This window comes from Podarcis erhardii, assembly GCF_964252035.2.
Source record: "Podarcis erhardii genome assembly, chromosome: 5".
Lineage (NCBI taxonomy): Eukaryota > Metazoa > Chordata > Lepidosauria > Squamata > Lacertidae > Podarcis > Podarcis erhardii.
The window spans coordinates 62376157-62386105 of NC_138509.1; the positions used below are offsets into that span (position 1 = coordinate 62376157).

General features: G+C 39.6%; 1 protein-coding gene across 6 annotated transcripts in view; it reads left to right on the forward strand.

Annotated features, from left to right (window-relative positions):
* Positions 1-9949, forward strand: part of MAP3K13 (mitogen-activated protein kinase kinase kinase 13) — a 42110-nt gene that overhangs the window by 26597 nt on the left and 5564 nt on the right. For 5 of the 6 annotated variants that reach the window (XM_081863504.1, XM_081863506.1, XM_081863507.1 and 2 more), the window contains 7 exons: positions 861-970; positions 1537-1653; positions 2367-2504; positions 3503-4214; positions 4403-4473; positions 8694-8750; positions 9179-9476. In XM_081863504.1, the coding sequence (XP_081719630.1) occupies positions 861-970; positions 1537-1653; positions 2367-2504; positions 3503-4214; positions 4403-4473; positions 8694-8750; positions 9179-9476 (1503 nt within the window). The remainder of the gene's footprint in view (positions 1-860; positions 971-1536; positions 1654-2366; positions 2505-3502; positions 4215-4402; positions 4474-8693; positions 8751-9178; positions 9477-9949) is intronic. The other variant, XM_081863509.1, reaches the window with a different exon arrangement.

The following is a 9949-nucleotide window of genomic DNA, read 5'->3' on the forward strand; positions in this document are numbered from 1 at the left end:
GCTTGCCATGTGTTCTTTAATAAAACTTTATGGTAGGAAAGGAAGAGAAAAGCACAGGCATTCATTTATGTATCTCTTCCCATAATGCACCCCAAAGCGATTTACAATATAATAACATAGTTGTAAATAAAAAGCAGTAAATAAAAAACAACAGCACATACATAGAATTAATTCCATTCCAAGCTAGATACCAGCTGGGATGAAGATTTTAAAAGGCTTGTTGAAAGAGCAATATATTTGGCAGACATCTAGAAGATAATATAGAAGAATCCTGTGTGATGTACAGTTAGACAGAGTTCCAAATGGTAGGTGCTGTCACAAAAGGCCTGATTCCAACATTGTGCAGAATGGACCTCCTGATAGGATGGTGTCTGCAGGGTGCAGATTTTTTTCCAGTGAAGTATTAAAGTATTAAAGTAAAGCATTTTACTGAAGTAATCAAGATGTCTACAAGTGCAAATCCGTAGGAATTGTGGTGTGAAATCTAAAGCCAAATAAATAGTTGTTATTATATTTCCATGAGTATTGCATACTCTCCATGTAGCCTTGGGCCTGAAAAGCAGTTGGCTACAGATTTGAGAAGAAATTGAGCTGTTCATAGGTTTGAAATGGCAATCAGTTTTATAGGCTAGGAGAGATTTGCAATACACGTCTGTACTTAATGTTAGAATTTCAGCTAAAAAGATGAGTCCCTAGTCAAGCCTGGTGATCAGATAGCTTTGCGGCCTCCTACCACAAAAGTGCTATTGGAATAAAGAAGCTTGGGTTTCTTTTTAATATGTTAAAGTAGTGCAACTCTTTATTGTGCAGTTGTCACTGCCATGAGTTATGCTGTGTATCCATCTAAATTGCTTTGGCAGGCTGAATGGAGAGAAGAAGTGAAGAAGCACTTTGAGAAGATTAAAAGTGAAGGAACTTGCATACACCGGTTAGATGAAGAACTTATTCGTCGCAGAAGAGAAGAACTCAGGTCTGTTGACTTTTAGTGCGTGAGAAGAGCTTTGCTAGTTCAGATCAATTAACTATCCTGTTTCCACCAAGAGACTGCCAGATATTTCTGGGAAGAATGCAAACAGGACATTCAGTCTGCCTCTGACCCTGGATGTTCTATTTAGCTATCATAGCTAATAGCTGTCAATAGTTTTATCTGTCAGTAATTTGTCTAATTTCTTTTTAAGGAGATAAGCATCCTGTTGCAGGAAATTCCTTATGTTAACTATGCACTGCATAAAGAAATAACTTTTGTTTGTTTGTCCTGAATTTACTGCCAATCTCTTATCCTGGGTGATCCTGAATTATAGCAGAAGGGTCTTAACAGAGTTCTCTTTAGTGATTGCTTCATTCATATCTAAACTCTGATTTTGGTTTTATTACATTCAGATACTTTCATCATTTGCTTATCTTGGAAGTGGTAGATGAGATGTTTAATTGAGAATAATTCTGCATAAGTACATCTATTAAGCTTCCCTTTTGCCTGTACAAATTGTCCCTTGGAGGAAAAGCCACTCACCTGTAGCTCTCCTTTCTTTTTCATAGGCATGCCTTGGACATTCGTGAACATTATGAGAGAAAACTGGAGAGAGCCAATAATTTGTACATGGAGCTCAGTGCCATCATGTTACAGCTGGAGGTTCGAGAAAAGGAGCTCATCAAGTACGCTCATCCACATAGATGTACCTTGTAGCCATGCAGATGACATATTTAGAAGCAGGGATTCATAGGTTTTCTGATTGTTCTAGATTAAAACAACAACCCCATAATGATCTGTTTCGAAATCTGGATGACAAACAAGCGTAATTTGCTTCAATGGCAGGAAATTGTGTTCTCTTTGTGTTTCCCTTACATAGTGCAAGAGAACAATTGCCATTCCTTAGTATTAATTTTTTCCATGGATCTGCTCCAGACACTTCTTTTTCTAATCAAGATTGTTGTGGGGAAAGCTTCTTATTTTAGAACACAACACTTCTGTTGCACATCCATGTTTTTTTAATCTTGATATGAAACACAACCAGCACTTATGGTCACATTAGTTGTTGCCTACATCAGCATACTCCAACCTCTTCAGATGCAGATCCACCTTTAACCTAAACACACCAATTTTGTTTACCATATATTTGTTTGGTGGTAGTGCTGCTGTTATTGCTTCCTTTAGATCAGGCTCTACCTAGTATTGGGCCCCATCTCCCAATTTAAGACAGTGGTCTAGAGAATAACTAGGTTCCTCTCCCAAATGCTGACATGAGCACTTGCGTGGACAACAGTTTGTAATATTTATTACTCTTTTGACTTGGGGAAATTGCAAATATACTAAAAAAATTCATTTTATAATGAAAAGATTACAAATTTCATTTTTAATCCATGTGCAGGCGGGAGCAAGCTGTGGAAAAGAAATATCCTGGGACTTACAAGCGTCACCCAGTCCGACCAATAATCCATGCCAATGCAATGGAAAAATTGATGAAGAGGAGAGGAGTCTCGCACAAGCCTGGGGGCCAGATTAAACGGTGAGCCAAATAACAAAAACATGTTCAAAGGCTTTTCACAATTACGTGCATATATCTACAAAATGAGGAAGCCACATCTGCTAGGGTCAGCATCCATTATTGCACAAAATGACTGATTACTCAAGTGGCACTGACAAATCTTCTGGTGTGTAGCATCCTTGAATTAGACATTAATCTATAAGATGGGATATGTGTGTCCTTGATTATGATCACCAATAACATGGAAGTTTTAGTAATGTAGAGCAGGTGCAATTTAAAAGCGGAATGTTGGACCAAAGAGTTTTATCGGTGGTCATTTAGGAATCTCTGAGTACCCAATGCAGCTTTTATATCAGAGAGTGCGCTTTTAATACTAGCAAAATGGTCAGCTGATATTTGGCCTGAATGTACTAAGGGGTTATCTAGACAGCTTTAATTCTGGAGATTGGTTGTGGCATTTCAGCATTTTTGCTCCTTGCCATTTAGAATGAGGAGTTCTTCAGTATGTACTGATCTGTTGATAGTGGGTAGTGTGGAACCACCACAGATCTGAGAAGTAAATGCCTACAAATCACAGTTGGGCTTTTGTAGCCAAGCATTTTTTTATACCAGTGCTTTAGCATAATGCTACAGCTAATTCACATTGCTGCAAAACCTGTTGTTGCAAACTGGTAGTCATATTAGTAATTATAGGATTTATTCTATGTTCACCTGAATTATTAAGCAAGTAAGATGGGGTGGGAATGCAGGTCTAATTTTCTTTTTTTAATGCAAGAAGCCCACTGGATGTATGCATGCCTTTGGTTCACCTGAGTGCTTCCTTTGGTACCCGCCAATTCCGAATTTTATTTTTAGTTTACCCTATGTGACCTATAACAAAACCTGTGTTATTTCAATGTCATCTATCAATAGGCATGTTGACCAAAAATGAAGGAAATAATGTGAAAATCTTCATAGAGTGGAAGTTTGCATATGTTACTTCTAATAGAGAGCATGCTGGTTTTTGCATCCTTTCTCAGGCCTGACTTGCTGAAGACGGATGGCATATCCAGCACTGAAGTGGCTCCTAGTGGCTCTCCCCTTTCAGGAAGTCCAAAGATGTCAACCCTCAGTAACAAAGGACGTTATCGTAGCAAACCACGCCACCGGCGAGGAAACAGCAAAGGCAGCTACAATGATTTCACAGGGATCTTGAAAAATCAGTCAGCTCAAGATGACTTGGCCCATTCATCTCACCATCATCAGCACCACCCTCATCACCATGGGCATCACCCCCGAATGAACATCCATGGGCAGGACATAGCCAACTGTGCTAACAACCTTCGATATTTTGGCCCTGCTGCAGCCCTACGCAGTCCTCTTAGTAATCACGCCCAAAGGAGGATGTCTGGTTCTAGTCCTGACCTTATCTCTGCTGCTATGGAAGCTGATTCACGGAGAAATCTGGAGGAGAACGAGAATGGGGAGGGCGAGGCTAATCATTGGGAATGTTGTAAAGGAGATACATACAACCTTTGCCCACAGTGCAGGATGGGGACAAATACTGAAAATCAAGGACAGTCACTTGAGCCAGGGCTGGAGAAGTCTGAAGCACCATTGCATGCAAATAAGCAATTTCCTGGAAATAATGAGGAAGGTGAATTCAGCAGCCACAGATCAGCGTCTTCTCTTGGCTCATCTCATCCTGCAAGTACTCCAGGACTGCCGGGTAAAACACGACCCATCCCAAAGGTAAGATCCCTCCAACCATCCTGGAAGCAATGGACAGATTTACATTTTGCTGTTTTCTCATGCACCCTAAATTTATTAGTTCTTTCTGTAGAATACTATCTTTGGAGACTTCCGTTCATGAAAGTTGCTCAGGTGGCTGTATGCTTGTAAATAAGTGGCAAATAACATTGCGTTTAATCTTCTACTAGAGTGGAGATGACTCTTCAGAAGAAGAAGAAGGGGAAGTAGATAGTGAAGTGGAATTCCCACGGAGACAGAGGTAGGACACTGAACTGCTCTATTTTTATCGTAATTGCTAAACAAAGGTTTGGTTCAACAAAAGGATGGGGAGTTTAAATTTTGGTGGGATGAGGAAGGGTTAATGGTTGGGTAACGTTCGTGAGCTATGACAAAGGCAGGAGAGCAGAATTCTGGGGGGTGGAGATAATCTCAGTTTTTTTTCCTCCTGCCTTGGCAAATCTGTCAGTTAAGTGGTTTTTCTTCCCATTTTCTTTGCTATTCTGTCCTTCTGTGTTTGCTTGTGTGTGCTTATTGTGATCTGATTGTTTTTGTCGTGAACATTACCCCCCAATGAACCCCTCCTTATCCACCAAATCTACACGTCAGGTAAGACCAGTCGCCCTTTTCATTGTAACATGATGAGAACTTAAGAGGGGTGACTGTAACATTATTTGTTATCCAGGTTCTTTGAACAGGGAAACTACCAGACAAAATAGCATAAAAACTCTCTACCCATGTCACATTTATACTGAAAATGTCTAGATATGCTCATGATAATCATGAGATGCTGCTTCTAATGTGTTTCCCCCACAGTTTTTTCTGGTATGCAAAAGCACAAGAGACTTATCTACAAAAATCTGAAAAAATTGCTAGCACAATTAGTCATGATTCTTTCCTACATAAAAGGCATACACTACTTGCTTTTGGAAAGTAGGCAGGCTCTATGATTAAAAATGTTTGGGTTTTTTTGTATATTTGTTTTTGACATTTGTAGTCTGCTTTTAGGTTTAAAGAAATTCCCAAATGAGGTAGCAAAGAATAAAAACATTCCACACAGCTGTGGGGGGGAAAGACTTTAAAAGCCTATGAAAATTAAAAGGTTTTTGCCTGGTGCTGAAACAACATTAAAGTAAGAAAGAAAAGAATAAAAACAACAATATCTAAAAACAATACATCCCTGAATGGTTAAAAAATAAACAGCTAAAAATATAAAACAGCAGAATAAAATCATTCCGTGGTAAAACTTCTTCCATATTAAAACCAAATTGCTTCATTTCAAAAGTCAGACCTGAGCCAGATTGCAATGGATCTAGATAATCAGTATCGTCTCAGGCTGTTTGGAGTTGAACAGCCACTACTCCCTCAAACATCTTGCTCAAATAGTTATTTTCTGGACTGTGCCAGGATGTGTTCTGGGAAGAGGAGGGAGAATTCCTTAATTAATTGGTTAAATGTAGATATGGTTAAGTAGGGTTGAAATAAATTTCCATTCATTCTTGATATTATGGAATTCGCTGGTGATCAAGGCTCTATAATTATGTGTTCTGCAAAGTACTTCCTTTTGTCAGTCCTAAATCTTCCAACATTCAGCTTCATTGGATTACTGAAGTTCCAGTGTTATGAAAGAGGGGAGAAAACATCATCCACTTTCTACATTCCATGTATAATTTTATATACTTCTATCATGTCCTTTCTTGCTCACCTTTTCTCTAAACTGAAAGGTTCCCTAATGTAACTTTTCCTCCAAGGGGAGTTGCTCCATTCTTCTAGTCATTTTGGCTACCTTTTTCTGAACCCCTTCTAGCTGTACCATTCCTGGTGAGATGACCAGAACTGTATACAGTATTCCAAATGAAGTCACACCAAAGATCTGTATAATAACATTGTGATATTGTCAGTTTTATCATCAATCCCTAGGGATCCCTACCATTTTTCACAGCTGTTGCACATGGGGTGACCTCTTCATCAAGCTGCCCCCTACAACTCCAAGGTCCCATTTTTGGTGAAGTCACCAACTGTTCAGACCCTATGAGAATATATTTATTAAAAAAATTGGGGGGGGGGGTTGTCCCAATTCTAGCTTACATTGAATTGCATTTGCCATTTTATTGGCAATTCTCTGAGTTTGGAGAGATCCTTTTGGAGCATTTCACAATCCCTTTTTGTTTTAATGTCTCTGAGCAATTTGGTATTATCAGCAAACTTGGCTACTTTACTCCTCACTCTTAATTCTAGATCTTTTATGAATAAGTTAAAAATCACAGATCCCTATATCGATTCTTGGGGGACTCCACCATTTTTATCCCTCCATTGGGAGAACTCTCTGCTTCCTGTTACTTAACCAGTTCTGATACACAAGAGAACCTCTCCTCTTATCCCATGACTTCTAAGCTTACTCAATAATTTTTGGTGAGGTACTTTGTCAAAAGCTTTTTGAAAGTCCAGGTAAGCTATATCTCAGCTGGACCTCTCTATCTATATGCTGCTTGACACCCTCATAGAACTTTAATAGATTAGTGAGACAGGACTTACCCTTGTAGAAGCATGCCGGTTCTGCTTCAGCAAGACTTGTTCTTTTCCATTCTTGGTAATTTTATCTTTAACAGTGTTTTCCACCAGTTTCCCCAGAAAATTGGCCTTTAATTTCCAGTATCCCCACTGGATCACTCTTTTAAAATTGGGGTTACATTGGCCACTCTCCAGTTTTCTGACATGGAGGCTGATCTTAGGAACAAGTTACATATTTCCGTTTGAAGTGATTTCACATTTGACTTCTTCAAAAACTCTCAGATGGATGCCATTCGACAGTTTTTATTTTGGTGGTTCCAGAATAGTCATAAACTAGCACTGTCTTCTCACTCCTGTACATTGATTCTTTCTATTGTAGAGTCTAACTGGATTTACCTGTAACTGAACCTGATACCATTTCTTCCAGAAAAACTCATAGGGAGCAGAAAAACTTTAGTGAGTGGTGTGGATGCTTGGCTCTTGGTTGCCCACAGCTTCTCCTCTTTGAATTGCCCCTTGAGTTTTTACCCTGGGGGTAGGGGAGAAAAGGCTGTTACATGCCACCTCCATCATTTCTGCTTTGAACCAAAGTGAGAATTCCTACCCTGTTGCAATCAAAGTGGTGTGGTCATGCCACCTACCTGTATGTGTCCTGGGTTTTTGCACTTCAAGGCAAAGGGCTCTTCATCTTGGGTTTCAATGGCCAGGATTTTTTGGCTGTTTTTTCTAGTGTGATGACCAAATTTCTTAACTGTTTCTTAGCATTCTTGATAATTTTCACAGGTTTTCTTTTGATTGCTGAGTCAAGTCTTGGCAAAGGGACAAACTAGAGTGATGCTAGTTTGTGCCACCAAGAATATGTATTTATTTATGTATTTATTTATCTCTCTCTCTCCCAGAAAGACTAGTGGGGGGAGGGATCTGTCTGTGGAATCACAACATTCTATATTTCTTCATTGGTTGCCACTGGCAGTGGATGGGTTGGGGAGAGAAAAATATTATGATGTTAAGACATAGTTAAGTTTTATTAAATGTCATGGTGGTGGTGAGGTGTTAAAGGCAGATCAGCTTGTTTGGCCCCAAAATTGCACACCCTTATTTTCCTGTAAAATATATCAGCTCATATAAGTACTTTTGGGGAGAAGTAGAATTCACTTAGTAAGATGCTTCAGATCTCCATCTTCATTTTGACTGTTAGTTTTAGCTACATCTCTGCTAAAGTGATTTTTGCTTTGCATTAATGAAACTGTCATCACCTTGCAGTGCTCTCTAGGGAATCCTCTCCCACGTTGGCTCTCTCAACTTCAGAAGCTGCCCCCTGTTAGTTTGAATAAATGATTGGTAGTCCCCTCCCCCCCCATAGTTCCCTAAAACAATATTTTCAGATCTTATTGCATAAGAAAATGCTGAATTTGTAACCTGCTGTTCAGTGCCAAAGGCAATATAGGACTTAAAATGACAACAAAATAGGGCTACATTACATATATCAACCTATTTACTAAGAGAACCAGTAGGCTAAAATAAGACTCGGTATGAATTTTAGGATTAAGATAAAAATAAGAAATGAAGCCTCAGATTTAGCAACCTGGAGGCTTTCTTATTAAAAATGTTTTTAATGGATTTGTCTCTGGTGTCTCAGTACTGTAGTAATTTTAACCTAACTTAGAGTGCAATCTAAGAGAGCATCACAACAGCTATATATGATATACTAGATGTCTCCCTGTGATGTCAGCAAGGAGAGGACAAAAAGGGATAATTCTGGAGGCAAGTTGATCCTTCACTGGACTTGTCCCTGGACAATGGGAAGAGTACACCAACTATGGGGCTGTTGTACCCATTTCCTCTTCCATGGGAACCAATCAGAGGATTTTTTTCGTTTAGAATAAACATGAGTAAGGGAAGGGGACTTGATAGAGGTGTATAATATTATGCATGGATAGAGAAGTTCTTCTCCCTCTCTCGTAATACTAGAACCCGAGGTCATCCAATGAAGCTGAATGTTGGAAGATTCAGGACAGACAAAAGGAGGTACAGCACTTAATTAAACTGTGGAATTCACCATTACACGAAACGGCAATGGCCACCATTGTGGACAGCCTTGAAAAAGATTGGGCAGATTCACAAAGGATAAGGCTATCAGTTGCCACTCATGATAGCTATGTACTACCTCAGTATCAGAGGCAAGATTTCTTTGAACACCAGTTGCTCGGGGTCATGAGTGGGAGAGGGTCATTGTACTGATTGTGGGCTTCACATAAGCATCTGGTTGGCCACTGTGAGAATAGGATTCTGGACTAGGTGGGCCTCTGGTTTGATCTACCAAGGCTGTTCTTCATGTATCTTTAGGAATGGACTTGGCCTTCTTCTCATCCTTGTTTGTAATACCCTGCTCATTAGATCAAGTGCTTGCAGCCTTTGAATCAAATCAAACCCATTAATGTTTTATGGATTTGCAGGCCGCATCGTTGCATTAGCAGCTGCCAGTCTTACTCGACCTTCAGCTCTGAGAACCTCTCTGTGTCTGATGGAGAGGAGGGCAATACCAGTGACCATTCCAACAGCCCAGATGAGCTGGCCAACAGGCGTAAAGATCAACGGGCTGAGAAGCTGGATGAGATGTTGTCACAGACTCCAGAAATCCCCATTGAGATATCTACCCAGTCTGATGGCCTTTCAGATAAGGAGAGTGCTGTACGCAGGGTGAAAACACAGATGTCACTTGGCAAGTTATGTCCAGAGGAACGTGGCTATGAGGTCAGTAACACTCTCTTCATTGCTTGAAGTTAAAATATTAATTAGATTCTTGGAAACTAGGGCTGTTGAATAAATACATTGCAAGGTTTCCAACTGGAGCTCTGCTAGCCTTTGCTTTCGCTATCAGTTTTTTCTTACATCATTCTATTTTTATTTGATGTCCCATTGTTTTACTTCTCCCCAGTGTTTTAGTTCATTGAGAAGACAGGAAGCCTTTTCAGGGTTCAGCTGTGCCAGTTCCCTCAAGTGCCAACTTGACAAATAGCTTTATTTACTCCACACTAATGAAAGATTAAAACCAAAGTTAATCTGTGTGGGATTTTATATTTGCATGCTTTCCCATGGGTTTAAAAGAATTTTTATAGAAACAAAACTAGTACATCAAGCTTTTGGGGCAAAATCGCTTTAAAAATGCAATTTTTGAGCTATTTTTATGCAAAAACGGCACTGCCGACACGGGCTACCATACGTTC